General features: G+C 39.1%; 1 protein-coding gene across 3 annotated transcripts in view; it reads left to right on the top strand.

Moving 5' to 3' along the window:
- LOC113605691 (zinc finger protein 577-like) overlaps nucleotides 1-19,891 on the top strand; it is a 47,376-nt gene that overhangs the window by 3,694 nt on the left and 23,791 nt on the right. Inside the window, exons 2-5 of one of the 3 annotated variants that reach the window (XM_027079216.1) lie at nucleotides 5,066-5,264; nucleotides 7,513-7,639; nucleotides 7,915-8,010; nucleotides 12,765-16,841. In XM_027079216.1, coding sequence (XP_026935017.1) covers nucleotides 5,250-5,264; nucleotides 7,513-7,639; nucleotides 7,915-8,010; nucleotides 12,765-14,329 — 1,803 coding nt within the window. In that variant the 5' untranslated portion in view covers nucleotides 5,066-5,249 and the 3' untranslated portion in view covers nucleotides 14,330-16,841. Of the gene's footprint in view, nucleotides 1-3,777; nucleotides 5,265-7,488; nucleotides 7,640-7,914; nucleotides 8,011-12,764; nucleotides 16,842-19,891 lie in introns of those variants that run through there. The other 2 variants (XM_027079215.1, XM_027079218.1) reach the window with 2 other exon arrangements.

Raw genomic sequence — 19,891 nt, 5'->3', positions numbered from 1 at the left:
TTCACTACATATAGAATGTTTTAAATAGCTGCACAGTATTCCATTGAAAGTTTATACTAATCAGTTAATCCTCTATCACTGCATCTATATAATACTTTATGTATACATAAAGTATTTATGTATAAGTATATAAATATAAATATATTATGTATACATTTATGTATATATATACACACATTTATAGGAATATGTATCTTTGCATGCTTATGCCATTATTTCCTTTGCAGAAATTTCTAGAAGTAAAAGTTTTCATTACCAATGATAACTATTTTGAAATTTTCAGTATACAGTGTTAAAATATTCCACTAAAATGTTCCGCCATGTAACAGACATCAATTTTCTTTTATATAATTCTATCAATTTCTTTTTGTGGTAAAACACACTTAACATAAGATTTATCATTTTAACCATTTTAAAGTGTATAATTCAGTGACATTAAGTACAGTCACAACATTGTACAAACATCATCACTATCTAGTTGTAGAACTGTTTTATCATCCCAGATGGAAACTATGCATCCATTAAGTACTCACTTCCCATTCCTGTCTCCCCCGCCAGTTCCTGGCAAGCACTAAATGCCTTTTTGTCTCTATAGATTTGCCTATTCTGGACATTTCATATTAATGGAATCATATAATATGTCACCTGTTACTTCTGACTTCTTTCATGTAACATACTGTTTTCAAGGTTCATGTTGTAGCTCCTTTGAGTACTTTATTCCTTTTTATGGCTAATATTTCACTTTATGGATTTGGTTTATTCATTCATCTGTCGATAGACACCCCATTTTGTTTATTCATTCATCTGTTGATAGACATTTGGGTTGTTTCCACCTTTTGGCTATCATGAGTAGAGCAGCTCCGAAATTTGAGTACAAGTTTTAATACCTGTTTTCAGTTCTACTGGGCATATACCTAAGAGCAGAATTGCTAAGTCAATAGTAATTCTGTATTTAACTTTTTGGGTAACTGCCAAACCGTACTCCACAGAGGCTGCACCACTTTACATTGCCTCCAGCAATGTATGAGGAATCTAATTCTCCACATCCTTGCTAACACTTATTATTTTATTTATTTTTATGGCCATGCTTTTGGTTATGAAGTGGTAAAGTGGTATCTCATTGTGGTTTTGATTTCTATTTCCCTAATGACAAATGATGTGCCATCTTTATACGTTCTTTGGAGAAATGTCTATTCAAGTCTCTTTGTCCACTGTTTAAATTGTCTTTTTGTTATTGAATTGTAATTGTTCTTTATATATTCTGCTCACTAGACCCTTAATCAGTTATATTATTTGCAAATATTTTCTCCCATTCTGTGGGTTTCCTTTTCACTCTCTTGGTAGCATCTTATACAGACTACTTTTAAATTTTGATGAAGTCTAGGCGCTTCCCTGGTGGTGCAGTGGTTAAGAATCCGCCTGCCAATGCAGGGGACATGGGTTTCAGCCCTGGTCCGGGAAGATCCCATATGCCGCGGAGCAACTAAGCCCGTGTGCCACAACTACTGAGCCTGCGCTCTAAGGCTGCGAGCCACAACTACTGAAGCCTGCGCACCTAGAGCCCGTGCTCCCCAACAAGAGAAGCCACCGCAGTGAGAAGCCTGTACACCAAAACAGAGTATCCCCCACTCGCCACAACTAGAGAAAGCCCACACGCAGCAACGAAGACCCAATGCAGCCAAAAATAAATAAATAAAATAAATTTTAAAAGATTTTTTGATGAAGTCTTATTTTGTTTTGTTCTTTGTATTTTTTGGTGTCATATCTAAGGCTCTGTTGCCCAAATTTGAGGTCAGGTCGATTTATGCCTAGGTTTTCATCTAAGAGTTTAATAGTTTTACCTCCTACGTTTTTCTTTTGGCACTTTGACTTAAGAAGGCGCTGCCTTTTTTTTTCTTTCTTTTCTTTTTATCAATTTATTTATTTATTTTTGGCTTTCTCTAGTTGGGGCGAGAGGAGGCTACTCTTCATTGCAGTGTGTGGGCTTCTCATTGCAGTGGCTTCTCTTGTTGTGGAACACAGGCTCTAGGTGCGTGGGCTTCAGTAGTTGTGGCATGCAGGCTCAGTAGTTGTGGCATGTGGGCTCTAGACGGCAGGCTCAGTAGTTGTGGTGCGTGGGCTTAGTTGCTCTGTGGCATGTGGGATCTTCCCGGACCAGGGCTCAAACCTGTGTCCCCTGCATTGACAAGTGGATTCTTAACCACTGCACCACCAGGGAAGTCCCAGGAACGCACTGCCTTCTGATCTCTGTGGTTTCTGATAGAAATCAGCTGTTCATCTTATTTCATATCCATTGCATATGACAGTTGGTTCTTGCTGCTTTGAAGATTCTCTATCTTTGGCTTTTGATAGTTTGAACTTTATGTGTCTCACTGTAGAACTCTTTGAGTTTAAAAAAGAAAAGAAAGTGATTTTAAGTTCTTTGCATATTGGCTCCGTTTGGGGCAATCCTTCAAACTTAGCCAGGCCATTTATAACAGTGCCTTAGGCTTCTTTTCCTGCTTCTGCTGAGCCTGAGTACCAGACAGAGGTGAAAGCTCATGTTCTTCTCCGTGTGTCTGTTGTATGCAGGCCTCTTGTGTCAGTCCTTTAGGGAACCCACAAATAGGTCAAAACAAACAATTCCTTGGGGACAAGATTTACTTTGCTCCCTACAGGTCCAGGTATCCATCCACACCACGAATACAGGCTGCCGCTCTGCCACAATGGCTGTGGGGGCAAGGCTAATTTAGAATGCCATAAAAAGTCTCCTGTTTTAGAGACCTTTCTCCTGGTCAGGTGTTCACTTTTTTTCTGTAAACCATTGACTGTCTTCCAGAGTTCCAGTAAGGTTGATTCTGACAGTTTTTGTCAGTTTTTTTAGTGCTCCTGAGGAATCCCCTGGAGGTATCTACTCCACCATTTTTGCTAATGTCACTCTACGAAGTTGTCAATTTTTACATATAGATAGTATAACTGGTCAGTTAACTTAATACTCTTATTTTTGGTGTTCACTAAAGTTGACCTCCATCTTTTGTTAGTAACTTTTTTTTTTAATGTTAGTAATTCTTACTTGATTCTTTTATCAGACTGCATTGGGAGTGTTTCCAGAACAGTGGTGAAAAATAATGGTATTGTTGCACTAGCACGTGCGTGCATGCGCAAACACATGCACACACACACACACAAACCCACCCGTCTTTTTAATGAGTGCTTTTATCTCTGGCTTTCAGCTGGACATATGTGGGATTTATTCAATTTTGTTTTTTTATTATGGTTCTTTTTCTTTTTGAAAGATATACAGATACAACTTAAGTCATATCATCTTCTATTTCTCCCCTTCTCTTCCCATGGATAACTGCTATCTTGTTATATATTATGCATATTTTCATACTTTTACTAGATGTGTATGTATCCACAAACAACACATACTCTTGTTTTGTGTTTTAGAAACAGATGGAGATGGTAGTATATATTTAAAAAAAAAACTTATAGGTCATGTTTTGTTTTTTCATGCTAAGGCAGTAATGAATTCCTGACATACCCAGGGCTCATATTTGAAATAGATGTTGGGTTTTTTTTTTTTTTTTTTTTTTTTTGCTGTACACGGGCCTCTCACTCTTGTGGCCTCTCCCGTTGTGCAGCACAGGCTCCGGACGCACAGGCTCAGCGGCCATGGCTCACGGACCTAGCCGCTCCATGGCATGTGGGATCCTCCCGGACTGGGGCATGAACCCATGTCCCCTGCATTGGCAGGTGGACTCTCAAGCACTGCGCCACCAGGGAAGCCCTAGATGTTGGATTTTTATGAAATATTTTTCTCAGCATCGATTTTGGCAATCATGTGACTTTTCTAATCTATTAATATATTGTAGCAGACACCCTCGGTTCCTTGCTGTGCAGAATTGACGTAGCTGACCTGAGACTGTTCTCCTTGGAAAGGCCTGCTGACAAGATGCCTTCCGCTGGCATCTGGGAACTTAGATTTTGGGAGGGTTCCCACTCTTCCCTATCGAGAGTGGCTCACTGTGCCAAGACTCTTCTTTCAAACAATATGGTTTGTCTTGAACACGTGTTTTCCTCTGGGATTCTGGAATTTTGGTATGTACTAGGATATGTACTAGGAATAGCCCCCCATAAAAGCCATGGGCACTGAGTCTCTAATAGGCTAACACATTTCACATGAGTTATTACAACTTGTTGCTGGGGAAGTGAGCATATCCTCTGTGACTTCATGGAGACAGGACTCTTGGAAACTTGTGCCTCGTTTTCCCCCAGACTTTGCCACACCTTTTCCCTTTGCTGATTTTGCCTTGTATACTTTCATGGTAATAAATCAGTTATGTGCTAAATCTTGGGAGTCCTAAGGAATCACTGAATCTGGGCGTCATCTTAGGGACCTCCAGCACACCTGCCAAACGTCCATTCACTTCCTTCTCCTTTTCTGCCAGATTCTCCAGACATTCCTTGGCTTGTGGCAGCATAACTGATGTCTGCCTCTGTCTTCACATGGTCTCATCTTCCCTGTGTGTTTCTTCTCAGTGTGTCTGGTATAAGGACACTCATTGGATTTTAGGGCCTGCCTGGATAATCCTGGATGTTCTCATCTTGAGATCCCTATAATTACATCTGCAAAGACCCTTTTACCAAATCAGATCACATTCACATGTTCATGGGGTTACGATGTGAACATATCTTTGGGGGGGGGGGGTGGCACAATTGAACCCACTACAAAGGAGTATGTGGACACGTGATTTTAAGGGGAAAAAATGTCCAGAGCCTCACTTCTATATGTCTTCTTTCCCAAAACTGATCTGTGTGGGAAGTCTTCTGCCATTCGTCTGCCAGGCTTTGTGCTGTGCTGGTTTTCCTTTCCCATATTCCCTTTCTCATTCATGCTACTTATACTTCACAGAAGGCATACCTCTCTCCATTTAGATTGTTATGTTTTACTGCCTCAGGGGCATCAAATAAAGGGACAGTTAGAAGCACTGGCCTTGACTTAAGGTGGGTGAACAACAGCAGTGACAGCATCTGGGCCCAGAGGGAATATATCACCCAAATGAACTTACTCTTCACTCCACAGGTCCTGGCTTTGAGGAGCAAGAGAAATCAAGTAAAGGATGAGGAGGAGGTTCCTGGAGTTGCATATGGTCATTTCGTGGGACATCCGTTACCTGAGACTGAGATTTTGGAACAGAAACTTAGGGCAGATCCAGAAGAGACTAAAAACAACATCCTAGTTACTTGGCATTTCCCAAAACAAGAAAATGATGAAGGCTCAGGTGACTTTTGGTTTGTTTTATTCTTGATTCCCTCATGGATTTCCAGAAGGCTGGAAAAAAAAAGCAGTCCAATTAAATGAAAAGTATTAATTGGGAAAAAATGGGCTCTGGGGAGAAATAAACTACCTTCAAAATCATGATGAAGTAGAATCAGGTATATATTGTTCGTAGATTTCGTACTACATGACCAATGTTGGTATATAATGTATGACTCTGCAGGTCCCTCCTGGTTACATAAACCATCAACTTGCATGTAATCTGTCAGCCACTGCAACCAGAGAATCATGATAAGTTATTTGATATGCAGTGAATCTGAGGAGAAGGCAGATAATTTCCTCAGGAGATGTCACTATTTCATGGTACTTAAGTCTTGGGAAATTTCTTTGATGGTTTCTTTCTAGAGGTGATAACATTCATTGTGTTCATAGCATTCTTCTAATATTGGTAGATATACAAGCAGGTTGTGTATGGCTGTTTCTTATATGATTATTCTGAGTCCTCTGCTGGACTAGACCAAGTAGAATTCAGTGCACACAGTTTTTCAAAAGACCACAGCTTGGTGACTTATATACCCACACTTGTTTTGGGCTGGTTTTATCCTTGAATAAAACCTAAAGTGCCCAGGAAAATGTAAGGTTTGCACAGTTATCAAAGGACATCTGTGAACAGGTTGTAGAATGGGTGTTTCAGTACAGATTTGGCCACAGGGAGTTATAAATTCTTGTTTGGTAATGGCTTGGGTATTTGAGATCCACAGTTTGCTTTAGAACTTTACCTTATCTCAGAAAATACAGAGCCCTTCCATGTGTTCAAAATCTAGTTATTACTGTACTTTTCATGCCCAAAAAAGTTAAATATTTTGTGTAGATAGGAAAGAACTAGATGTTGTTATATTTAATTGGAATAAAATTAGTGAACTATATTGAAAAGAAGAACTCATCTAAATATTGAAACTAGCAAAATAATAATCATCAAATTGATGTTTGGTCAGTTTAAAGCAATTACATCTAATCGTGGTACTGCTACTGTGCCATTCAACGAGGTACCAGTATTTTTGTGTGTGATGACGGTTATTATGTATTGACACTAAATTTAAATTCCCAAGTTGATAGAGCTATTAAAAATGAAATAATTGATCAAGTAATAAGGAAAATTTAACCAGAAAAAGTTCAATTGCTTATAAAATTTTGATAAATGAAAGAGAATACCCCCCCAAGAATCTAGTTGTTACCTCCCACCTCCTTATTGCCTTTATTTTATTTATTTATTTAATTGCCTTTATTTTAATTAAACAAATGACTCGTTGTGGTATAATTTTATATATATAGTCTTTGTCTCTGGTTCCTGCCACAGAGTTCCTAAAACCTTTGGAATTTCCTCAGAGATAGGAGTGTCTTTTTTTATCCATAACAAGCCCCTTTGAGCCATATGTGTGCTAATTAGGTGACTCAGGATGGGCCCCTAGAGAGCTTCAGGGTGGGAGCTGATCCCCAGAAAGACCAAGCCTTGATTGGAACTTCTGGCTCTACCCTCTGATCTCCGTAGACAGGAGAGGGGCTGGAGATTGAGCTCTATCACTTGTAGGCAGTGGTTTAATCAGTCATGCCTATGTAATGGAACGTCCATAAAAATCCCAGTGGGGTTCAGAGAGCTTCCAAGTAGGCAAACAGTCCACTTTCTGGGATGGTGACTTACCCCAACTCAACAGGGACAGAGGCCCTTGCACTCAGGACCATTTTAGATTTGGCTCTATGAGCCTCTTCATGTGACCATTCATTTGTGTCCTTCATAATAAACTATAAGAGTAAGCATAATAATTTCCTGAGTTCTGTGAGTGGTTCTAACAAATTATCAAACCTTAGCAGGGAATTTATGAGAACCCCCGAATTTGTAGCTAAGTTGGACACAAGTGCAGGGAACCTGGAATCTGGGACTTTGGACTGGTGGCTGAAGTGAAGGCAGTCTTGTGGGACTGAGCTCTTTAGCCTGTGGGGCCTGATGGTAACTCTGAGTTGTTAGTGTCAGATTAGGATTGAATTCAAAGACCAAATGTTAGGACAAAAGATGCTCCTAGTGCTTTTATCACCTAGGAGACTACAAGGGTTTTAGGAGTGTTAAGCCGGCAACCAGGGACATAGAACATTATATATATTTTCTATTATTTCACACCTTCCATTTCAATAATGAGAGAAACTCTCTTATCACATGGACTGTGTTGTTACAGGGCACATGGACTGTGTTGTTACAGGGATCGCTGACACTGAAGGATGTGGCCGTGGACTTCACATGGGAGGAGTGGCAGCTCCTGGACCCTGATCAGAAGGACCTGTACAGGGACGTGATGCTGGAGAACTATAGCAACCTGGTGTCCGTAGGTGAGGACGGCTCCCCTGTGTCCCTTGGATGGTGACTTTTCTTTCTTCACCTTCTGAAAGAGTTGTTGTGTCTGTGGTGCTCTGAAGTGGAAGATTTTCAGTCTCTTCCCCCCCGGCCCCAGATGAGAAGGTATAATCTCTCCGCGTTTTAGAGAAAAGCCTTTAATTTCCAAACATGCAGACCGTGCAGTCCCTAAAGTGTACCATTCTCATAGCATCACAGATCCCTAGTGCCATTTGATGAGCCTAAGTCTTCTGTTATTTCCCCCGAACAGGGTATCAAGTTAACAAACCTGATATACTCTCCAAGTTGGAACAAGGAGAACCACCATGGACCTTAGAAGATGAAGTTCACAGTCACCCCCATCCAGGTAAGTGAGACAGAACCAGCAAGAGGGGGAAGGCTGTGGAAATCACTTTCTAGTCCTTTAGAGAAGGCATCCCAGTAGTGAGGGTGTCTGAGGATACAGAAACAGCCTCCATGTATCCCTTTCCTCATATGAGAGCTCTTTTTCTGTGCAAGAACTTAGAGGAAAGTATACCACTTTATCTCATCTTGGAATGAATCCCTGTTTATTTCTTCTTAGATGTCAACTTTCCCCCTCCTAGGATTATTCTTGCTTGGTTTTTCAAATCCTCCCATTCTTCACTTGTTAGAGTATGATTTTATGTTCCTTTCACATCTCTTGGTATGAAATTCCTCCTTCCGTGTCTCTCTTCTCAGACAAAACTTTGAATTCATCATTGTCTTCTGACTCATACACCTTTCTGCTCCATTGTGAAATATTTATTTCCCTTTACGACATCCAACTGCACCTCAGGTGCTTTACTCTTGTAGTAATGTGGTCTCTTAATGTGTATTCATCTGCTTGCTTGACTTTTCTTTTTACCCCCTCTGAGATTCTTCAAAGGTTCTGTTGTCATCCCTCTGCTCTGTCTCATAGGCTATAAAACCTTACTTTATTCAAATGTGTTAAGCTTTTTGTGGAGACTTGCAATTGACATGTCCCTTAACACTGTCTAATATACCTGCTGGTACCATATATTTTAACCTGTCTCCATGGCAATTCCCAATGAGTTCACTCTTTTTGTGTGAGAAACTAGAACCATCTTCCCTCCCAGAAAATCCCTTTCCAACATCCTTTTTAAAATTGAGATTCTCTTGTACTTCTGTACATCTTAAATCCTGGCATTACCTTGAATCTTCTCTACCCTCTGGGCTCCTGTATTTAATGCCTCTGCTGTTCCTGTTCTTTGTGTAATTAGGAAAGACGTTTCTAAAATTTCTCATTCTCATTTCCTAGCCTAAACGAAATCATAAAACCTCATGCCCACCTTACTGTAGTTCCTTTTCATATTTGTTAATTAATCATTCTCTTAGTTAAACTTTAGATGTTGCTGGATTCTTTTCCCTAAAGCTATCTTTTTCCTCCTCATAGTCTGATGGCATTAAGTCCCAGTTGACCATATTACTATGACATAGAAATTTCTCTTCTATCAAACACCTAAGTCCCCACTCTCAAAGAGGAGGCAGAAATTTAACAAAAAGAGAGTTTCAGTTTTATAAGATGAAAAGATTTAATGGAGAGAGATAGTGGTGATGGTTATACACCATTGTGAATGCATTTTAATACACTGAACTGTACACTCAGAAATGATTAAGATGGTAAATTTTGTGTTATGTGTAATTTATCACAATAAAAATAAATGGGAAAAAATTCACAGATACTATGTCTGGTGGTGAAAACGACTGTAAACACCAAACCATCAGCATGGAAAATGACTAGAGATGAGGTCAATGGGGTCATAACTGGGGGTTTGCAATAGGTCATTTGGTCACATAGGGCCTTGTCATCCATTTCAAACACTTGATTTTCCTCCTAATGAGAAAACCTTTAGAAGGATTAGGGTATAGCAGTGACGGGATATAATTTATGTTTTAGAGGTATCACCTTGGCTATCAGTAGAAAATAGACTGGAATAGGCAGGTGTTGAAGCAGAAAACCAGATGTGAGACCTGGTTGTTGGTGACTTCAACCCAGCTTGAGGATGGTATGAGAAGATTCTGGAACAATAAAGACTGAATTTGCCACTTAAGTAGGTATGGGGTATGTTTGTTTCCTAGGTAACAAATTACCACAAACTGTGTGACTTGAAACAACAGAAATGTATTCTCACGGTTTTAGATGCTAGAATTTGAAAATCAAGGTATTGGTAGAGCCATGCTCCCTTTCAAAGATCTAGGAATGAATCCTTTCTTGTCTATTCCTCGCTTCTGGTAGTGGCCAGAAATCTTTGATGTTCCTTAGATTGTAGACACATCATTCCAGTCTTTGCCTCTGTTATTACATGACCTTCTTCCTGTATGTCTCTGTGTCTGTAGCCAAATCTCTGTCTCCTTAGAAGGACCCCAGTCATTGGATTAGGGTTCACTCCAATCCATTTTGACCTGGTCTTAACTTGATTACATATGCAAAGACGCTGATTCCAAATAGGGTCACATTCATAGCTACTAGGGGTTAGGGTTTAAACATGTCTTTGGGGGACATATTCAACCCACAATATGGAGTGTGAGAGGGGAAAAAAACAGACGGAAGATGATGCTAAGTATCTTTGATAGAAGAGACTAAATTTAGTGGGAAACAAAGAAATGTCTTTCAGAGCAAAGATTTTATGAGCAAAGCTAGGACAAATCTTCATGTAATATTTACAAATTAAGCTTTTTAACATGTGAAATGTTTCTGCTATCATTGAAGGCTGTACAAAATTCAAGTAAATGGTAAATATAGAGACTATTTCAGAAATTTAGAAGAAAAGTAGCCTAAAGTGGTATAGAGAGAATGAAGAGTGATAGTATCATAAAGTATCTTAGGTGAGAGAAATAGCTCAGTTTTGAATTAAGATGACAAGGAAACATGGCAAGAAACTGGAAATGTGCAAGGCCACGTGGGGACTGTCAAAAGATTGGCCTGAAACCAGCCATGTGGAGACCAATGTTTGAAAGTATTTGTTGGGGAGCTAGTGGAGTGGAAACTTAGATAAACTGGGTACATCACGGTAATGTAAACTTTTATCACCAGGCTTACTGTTGTGACTTTTATGTGTTAATAATAAAGGAGGCATGGTGGAGGTTAGGTTTTGTATATTCTAACTCTAGATAGTCTTATTTTTAACCTCAGTGGCAGCATTATAGAAATAATAAGGTATAGCCAGATGTTCTAAGAAAAACTAAAGATAAAATTGTCACATCTTGATTCAGGAGGAAGGTGGTCCTATAAGACCCTTTAATTAATGCCAGCAGAGACATTACTGTATGATTAAGGAAGAAGACGCTATTGTTGGCAAGTTGAGAGATTAGTATATCAGGGACAATGAAATGGGAAAAATTCCACTATGACATCCATACAGGTACAGAATAGTGAAGAAGGTGAGCATTCCCATGTCTGGTGCAGCAGATCTGCTTCTAAAAAAGACTGTGCCCCATTAGCCTGTTGTGAAAGTCCATCAGGATCATCATGTCCCTTTCTGTGGGAATGTATGAGAATGTGTCACAGCTCCATGCAAGGTTAGAATGTGAGATTGGTGCTTTGGGAAAGTGAATTTGATGATGGTCTACCTAATGAAGAAGAATGGCAAGTTTTATCAACAGGATGAGCACCCAAGAGTCTGTTAGAATTTTCTTGAAATCATGACCTCTATGTCCAACATTCTGAGTTGCCTCTTTGATGTATATGTTCTAACACCCACGTCTTCTTCTTTCTCTACCAGCGTGGTTATCTTAGGGTCTCTTCAGAGGGCTCTAGGAATCCCAAAACTCTATGTTGACTGACTAAAGCTTTCGTCTGTGCCTTCATCTTTTTTCAGTCTTCATGTTTCTCAGAAAGTGATCTCATACAATACTCTGACCTTAAATAATATATATTTCTTTGTTTTGGGTTTTTTTTTTTTTTTTTTTTTTTTGGCTGCATCGTGCAGCTTGCGGGATCTTAATTCCCCAACCAGGATTGAACCTGGGCCCATGGCAGTGAAAGTGCCGAGTCCTAATCACTGGACTGCCAGGGAAGTCCCCTTAAATAATATTTACATACTGATGTTTCCACATTGCTATTTTCAGTCAAGACCTTACTCAAGTCTTATCACCTGACTGGCTTTTCCGTGTCTGTGCTTGGATATTATCTCAAAAATGATATGTTTCAAAATGTACTTGGTTTCCCTCACATTCTGAACTTGGTTTCCCTCACATTCTGAAGTTCGGCAATATTCCTCATCTTGTTAAAAGGCACTACCCAACTACCCAATGGGTCAAGCCAAATACTCAGGCGTGCACTTTGATTCCCTCTTTTGTTACCTCTCCTCACATCAAATCCATTAGTGAGTCTTGTTTATCCTTCCTTCCAAATAAATCCTGATATCTTCCACTTCTTATTTCCTTTGCTTCTTCAAACCACTGTCACACTTGGAACTGCCTACTTTATTCCTTATCTTATTTGTTTATTGTTTCCCTTTCCACCCATAGAATATGGCTTCAGTGAAAGTAAAGAATTTTTACCCTGACGGCTGTTATCTTTTGGGTTGTTTGGTGTTTTATATTACTGTGTTTTTAACAATTTCCAAGAGACAGGAGTTAGTGTTTAATGGATACAGAGTTTTTCAGTTGGGGAAGATGAAAAAGAACTAGAGATGAATGGTCGTGATGGTTGTACAACAATGTGATGGTACTTAATGCCACATAAATATACACTTAAAAATGGTAAAATTTATCTTATATATATTTAACAACAATTGTGAAAAGTTTTTTTTTTAAAAAAAGATAAGGTACTTTTATACTTGGAATTTCTTTTATATTTGATATCATAGGTTTTCCATTAAAGAGCCAGCTCACTCCAAGGTATTTTTTTTAAGTGTTTATTGAATTTGTTGCAATATTGCTTCTGTTTTATGTTTTGGTTTTATGGCCATGAGGCATGCGGGATCCCAGCTCCCCAACAAGGCACCGAACCTGCACCCTCTGCATTGGAAGGTGAAGTCTTAACCACTGGACCACCAGGGAAGTCCCCCAAGGTATTTTTGAAGCAGTTTTATTCCATATGATACTCATGGAAGGGTTAATTGTTCTCTTTCCTAGAAATTGATAAAGTGGATGATCATATGCAGCCACACTGGCAAAACCAAAGTATACTGAAGATGTTGGAACAGTGTTATGAACAGAATGCATTTGAGAATATTATTTATCAGAGCAAAAGTTGTTTTCCTTTGAGGCCAAATCATGATGTATTTGATTTACATGGGAAAACTATGAAATCATATTTAGATGTAATCAACCTGAGTACAAGCTGCAAAAAAATAGAGTCTGCTGAGTTTAATGGAGATGGGAGATCCTTTCTCCATGTTGATCATGAGCAAACTCATACTGAAATTAAACATCGGGACATACACAAAATAGAGAACACCCACGAATGTACTGAATGTGGGAAAGCCTTCCTCAAGAAGTCTCGGCTCAATGAACATAAGAGAATTCATACAGGAAAGAAACCCCACAGATGTAGTGTCTGTGGGAAAACCTTCTCCAAGAAGTTCAAGCTCACTGAACATCAGCGAACTCACAAAGGAGAGAAACCCCATGAGTGCCGTGAATGTGGAAAAGCCTTCCTCAGGAAATTTCAGCTTACTGAACATCAGAAGACTCATACAGGAAATAAACCCCATGTATGCAGTGTATGTGCGAAAGCATTCTACAGAAAGTTCAAGCTAACTGAACACCAGAGAACTCATACAGGAGAGAAACCCTATGAATGTCCTGAATGTGGCAAAGCCTTCTTTAGGAAGGCAGAGCTCGTTATACATCAGAGAAACAAAAGAGGAGAAAAACCCCATGTATGCAATGAGTGTGGGAAAGGTTTCTCCAGAAAATCACAGCTCATTCTGCACCAGAAAATTCATACAGGAGAGAAATCTTATATATGCAGTGAATGTGGAAAAGGTTTCATACAGAAGGGCAATCTTATTATACATCAACGAACTCACACTGGAGAGAAACCCTATGGATGCACTGAATGTGGTAAGGCCTTCAGCCAGAAGGCATGCCTCATAGCACATCAGCGATTTCATACAGGAAAGACTCCCTTTGTATGTACTGACTGTGGAAAATCTTGTTCACAGAAATCAGGACTCATTAAACATCAGAGAATTCACACAGGAGAGAAACCCTATGCATGCAGTGACTGTGGGAAAGCCTTCACTACAAAGACAATGCTCATTGTCCATCAAAGAACTCACACGGGAGAGAGGCCCTATGGATGCAATGAGTGTGGGAAAGCTTTCTCCCACATGTCATGCTTGGTTAAACATAAGAGGACACACAAAAGAGAGAAACAAGTAGATTCAGTGAAGGTGGAATATCCTTCCACAAAGGGTCACAGCTTATTAGATACTAGTGAACTCATGCAGGGGGAAAACACTGTTAATATGGTGACTGTGCAGATGCCTTCTGCAACCCCTCAGACATCATTAAACATCAGTGGGCTCCTAGCAGATAGGAATGTAGTCCTTATGGAACAGCCAGAGGCCAGAGGTGCACCCTCAGGAGATAACAGAGAGTTTGTGCAGGAGAGAAACTTCATGAATGCAATGAATGTGGTTATGCCTTCAGTGGTCAATTATATCTTATTTTATGTCACAAAAAACACATAGGAAAAAACTGGTACATTCTATTTGGAAAAGCCTTGAGCAATAATGTATAGCTGATTATATGGTTATGTATAAAAAGCAAACCTATGAAGGCAGAGGTTAGGAAAGCTGTGTTTTGGAAGACAGATCCTATTATCAGTGATTACCAAGGTCATCAGTGAGCTTATAGTGTGTAAAAATATGAGAGTGGTAAAGTCCTTCCCTCAATAGGTGTCATTACATACTGGAGAGAAATTTGGAAGGCAGTGAATGTGGCAGGGTTTTCTGCCCCATCCATTAGCTGATGAAATCATATACAAATAAAACACTGTGAACACACTAATTGTGGAATATCTTACTAAAGTTCTTGTGAAGCAAAGCCTGTGAAAATGAGAAACATTCGAGAGCTTTATGTACCAATTCCCACTTCATAATACATTACACAATATACCTGATGTATATTTTTGGACAGGAAACCTTGAACAATATTCCTAGTTACTATGCTTATGATTCCATAATTTTAAGGAGAAAGACAGTCTACCCCACATCACTGGTTAAGGTTATCATGTTATACTCATTTCTCCTAATTGTGGATTCTTTTTCTTTTTTTAAAAAAAAAATATCTTCAACGCCCACCCAATATATGATTAGCTGCTGCATTTCTTAGGCTCTAAATTTATTTAAATATTATTTCAGACAACTGAATTCCCTCACAACAGAAATGAATATTAAATTCATAAATATAACTTAATGTCCTTGAATGAGCTTAAGTTCAATTTATAAATAAGACTAAGCATTATACCACAAAGGTCACTATAAATGTGATTTTTAAAATTTTCTAGACTTGAAAAGGTAGTGAAATCAGGTTTGCAAAATGAACTGAAAGCCCAAGGACAATTAGTAATTTAAACCTATAAATTAACTAACAAAATACATTCCAACATAACTCTTGGTAGTTTTCCTGAAAACATGAAAATAAAATGGGCAATTTGAACACAAATTAAGATGACTCTTCTTGCTTCCATCCTAGCTCTCTCTTCTCTGACTATCCAAATTATTCTCAGAATCCTGGGAATATGAAAATCTAAACTGGATAACTATTCAGCTGCATTCTTCCCTCTGGAGATAGCTCCCTGCCCAACCCTTCCCTTTGCCTCATTGATGGAATGGATATAGATGTCAGGAAGAATGTTGGGGTGGTTCCATTTCCTCTCAACTAAGGGACTCTCGAGTCTTACATGTTTGAGTGTCACATGAGGAAGAGAAAAGTAGATCATAATAGAATCAACTGTGGCCTGGTATCATACTTCACAGAGCTGGATCGACTGAATCAGATTGGGAATAGGTCAAGGAGCTCTGGAAGTGTGGGCTCAATCTGGTTCTAGACTGGAATACTATAGGCCTTTAACCAATCTGGCAAATACTTTCAGAATCTCTATAATTACTGAGCTGTAGCCAGGAGTAATGTCAGTAGGGACTGGCATAAAACTGATGTAGCATTAAGGTTCAGACCAAGTCTACTGCTGGAAAACTGGGATTTGAGGAAGAGCATGAGGTCAGGTCCCTTAGGGAGAAGCTAGGAGTGGAGGCATGTAAGTAGATGAGGTATCTTAATGGCATTGTAAATGATTTTTAAAAAACACATGATGTAAAAACTTAGAATTACTTGAAGAGAACATCTCAATTGTTTTCTTAAGGATTTTAATGTGGAATATATGAGGATCTTAGATCATGTATAAACATTGCTATATCAGTTTCAATACAAAGCAGAAATATAACAAATATCAAATATCATCTTCCTGAGTTTGTGCTCAAATATAAGGTCTTGAATGTAAGTTATAGTCTGTAAAATTTAGACTGTAAGCTTCATGAAGAAGTAACAAGTACTTCTACTGTTTAGGAACCTTCTGTTAACCCCTATATTACCAGATGTCTAGAATGTCTGACAGAGTAGGCACTCATTGTTAATTGGCTGAGTCTCATCCAATAAGCAATCTGGTCTTGCTCAACTAAGATCTAAAGTAGGATCAGAAAGGACCAAACTGTTTCCAAGTACCTTTAATGTATCTCAAAACAAACCTCAAGAATATTTATAGGAGTGCAAACACATTAATTAACAATGTTTGTCATCCAACCAAAAATTACCAAGCATGCATAAAAGCCAGAAAGTGTGACCAATATTGAGAAAAACCAATCAGAAGTGACCGGAAACTGACGATGCTAGATTGAGCAAACAAGGACAGTATGATAACTGTATAAAAATTTATAACTGTATTCCATTGGATCAAAAAGTCAGAGAAGTGATTAACATGTTAATTATAACAATGTGTAATGGGGTTTAAAAATATTTTATATGTTACATGTTCATATTTTATAAGCCCTCCCATAATATTGTTTCTTCATTCACTATCTTGAGAAGAGAGTGGAGGGCAGTTTGAGAGATTTCCACCTGGTGTTCCTCACAATGATACCTCTTACCCCATTGGCTGAGAACTCAAGGCTTTTCTCTTTTTAATAAAAGCTTTTATTAGCTTTTGTTCTCTTTGTACGTGAGTTTCTTTTGCCTTGTCATCAACTTCACTGGTCTTTTCTTTTGCATACCCTAATAGGTTAAAAAACTGCTCATGCTTTTTAATGCATGTATGTATCATGCATGCATGTATGTATGCATGTATGTATGTATGTATGCATGTATGTATGCATGTATGTATGATACATGCATGCATGTATCATTTTGGATAGTTTCTATTGCTGTGTCTTCAAGTTAACTAATCTTTTCTTATGCCATGTCTAATTGCCATTAATTCCATCAGTGTATGTTTTCTTTCAAATTGTAGTTTTTAATCTCTAGAAATTTGACTTGGGACTTTCTTTTTATATCTTTCACATCTCTATTTAACATGGTTTACTTTTAACCTATTCGTCACTTAATATTTAAAGTGGTTTTCTAGAAGGTAACATATAGTTAGGCCTTGCTTTTTTATCGAGTTGACAATATGTCTTTTTATTGGGGTGTTTAAATCATTTATGTTTAATGTGAGAATGTAGTTAGGTTGAGACTAAAAATGTACAATTTGCTATTCATCCCACCTATTTTTTTTTTAATTTATTTTTGGCTTGTGCTGGGTCTTCGTTGCTGTGTGTGGGCTTCCTCTAGTTGCAGCAAGCGGGGGCTACTCTTTGTTGTGGTGCACGGGCTTCTCATTATGGTGGCCTCTCCTGTTGCAGAGCACAGGCTCCTGGCACACAGGCCTCAGTAGTTGTGAAACGCAGGCTCAGTAGCTGTGGTGCACGGGCTTAGTTGCTCCGCAGCATGTGGGATCTTCCTGGGCCAGGGCTCAAACCCGTGTACCCTGCATTGGCAGGCAGATTCTTAACCACTGTGCTACCAGGGAAGCCCCCATCTATTCTTTGCTCCACTTTTCCTACCATCTTTTGGAGTAACTGAGTATGTCTTATGATTTATCTTCTTTGTTGGCTTATTTTATTTATTTATCTATTTATTTATTTATTTATGGCTGCACCATGCACGGCTTGTGGGATCTTAGTTTCCCGACCAGAGATTGAACCCTGGGCCCCCAGCAGTGGAAGCACGGAGTCTAACTGCTAGACCACCAGGGAATTCCCCATAATTTTGTTACTTAAGTGGTTCCTTTAGTTTACAGCATGTATCAATAACTTGTCAGTATAAGTATTATTATATATACCTCTTCGTGTATAGTGACAGAATCTTATAATAGTATACTTCCATTTTCTGTAGCCAGATTAATTTCATTGAAGAGACTGTCTTCTGGATGCTTCTGGGTTATGTATTTAGGGGATGGGTAAGCTGGTTTTACATGATAAATCTACATTAGCATTCCTAACTCCATATACTTTTGGATACTTTACAGAATATGGAACAAGGAATTTCTGGCATTTAAACTTTAATGTAGTTCACCTTTAAGTCAAGTTTCAGTCAACCAACCAAGCAAACTGTTAGAGCCATTCTCACTGAGCTCACACATAAAAGCCAGAATCAATTCATAGTAAGCCCATATTAAATTTACTTGATCCAAAATCATATTCCTTCCACCATGACCCCACAAATGTTTCCCAGGTTTCTACTGAACACATTAAGCAACATTTTAAAAAGATAAATACTTCATGACTACATTGGGTTTATCCAAAGAATGCAAAGTCGGTTAAAAGTTGTCTAATTTTATAAACAATGTAATTCACCACTGTATTAGACTGCTCTTGTTGCCATAACAAAATACCACAGTAGGTGGCTTAAACAACAGAAATTAATTTTCTCATAGTTCCAGAGGCTAGAAGTCCAAGATCTAGGTTCCAGCAGATATAGTTTCTGGTGAGACACTGCTTTCTGGTTTCTCTTCTTATAAATAAGGACACTAAACTTCCTGGAGCCCCACACTTACAACCTCATTTAACCTTAATTACTTACCTTAGGAGCCCCATCTCTGATTAAAGCCACACTGGGTCTTAGGGCTTCAATATGTGAATCTGAGGAGACACAAACATTCAGTCCATAATATTCCTCCACTGGCCCTGTCCCCTCCATTTCATGTCCCTCTTGCATGCAAAATACATACATTCCATCCCAACAGCCCCAAAAGTCTTAACTCATTCCAACGTTAACTCTAAAATCTATATCCAGGCCTTCTCTGGTGGCGCAGTGGTCGAAATCTGCCTGCCAGTGCAGGGGACATGGGTTCGATCCCTGGGATGGGAAGATCCCACATGCCGTGGAGCAACTAAGCCCATCAGCGCAACTACTGAAGCCGTGCGCCTAGAGCCCATGCTCTGCAACAAGAGAAACCATAGCAATGAGAAACCCATGCACTGCAACAAAGAGTAGCCCCCAGTCGCCGCAACTAGAGAAAGCCCACACAGCAACGAAAACCCAATGCAGCCAAAATAAAATAAAATACAATGTTAAAAAAAAAAAAAAACTCTATATCCGAAGTCTCATCTAAGTCAGATATGTGTAAGACTTGAAGTACAATTCACCGTGAGGCAAAACTCCTCTCCAGCTTTGGACCCCTGAAAACAGGTAAGTTATGTGCTTCCAAAATACAATGGTGGGACAGAGGTGGGATAGATATTCCCATTCTAAGAGAGATAAATAGTAAGGAAAAAAGGGGTGACATGTCCCACGCAAATCCAAAACCTAGAGAAAAAAATTCCATTAGATCTTAAGGCTTCAGACTAAAGTCTTTTGTTCAATGCTCTACCCTCCAGGAATTTTAGGTCACAGTTGTAGGTGGGAATCATAACACTCGCTACAATGAGGAAATAAAACCAAGTAACTTTACTTTTCCATTCTGCACACCAGTAGTGAGACAGGCTGGAATCTGGGACACTTTGCTGCAGTGCTTGCACCTGGACAAAAGTCTCCTCCCGCAACAGAATACAATGAAACTACAATAGAAGGGACTAAAAATAACTGCTGTGCATGCACAGTTGGGGCCAATTATGAACAAGATACAAGACCAAAATCCAACTGCCACTTCTGAGGTACTGAGAGCAAAAGCCAGGGTCCTGTGCTTAATCCCTGCACACAGCCCTACAGGGGATGGGCAG

This window comes from Aethalodelphis obliquidens, unplaced genomic scaffold, assembly GCF_003676395.1.
Source record: "Aethalodelphis obliquidens isolate GAN/ISIS:26980383/991018 unplaced genomic scaffold, ASM367639v1 scaffold43, whole genome shotgun sequence".
Classification (NCBI taxonomy): domain Eukaryota; kingdom Metazoa; phylum Chordata; class Mammalia; order Artiodactyla; family Delphinidae; genus Aethalodelphis; species Aethalodelphis obliquidens.
This window is presented reverse-complemented; position numbering and strand designations above follow the sequence as displayed.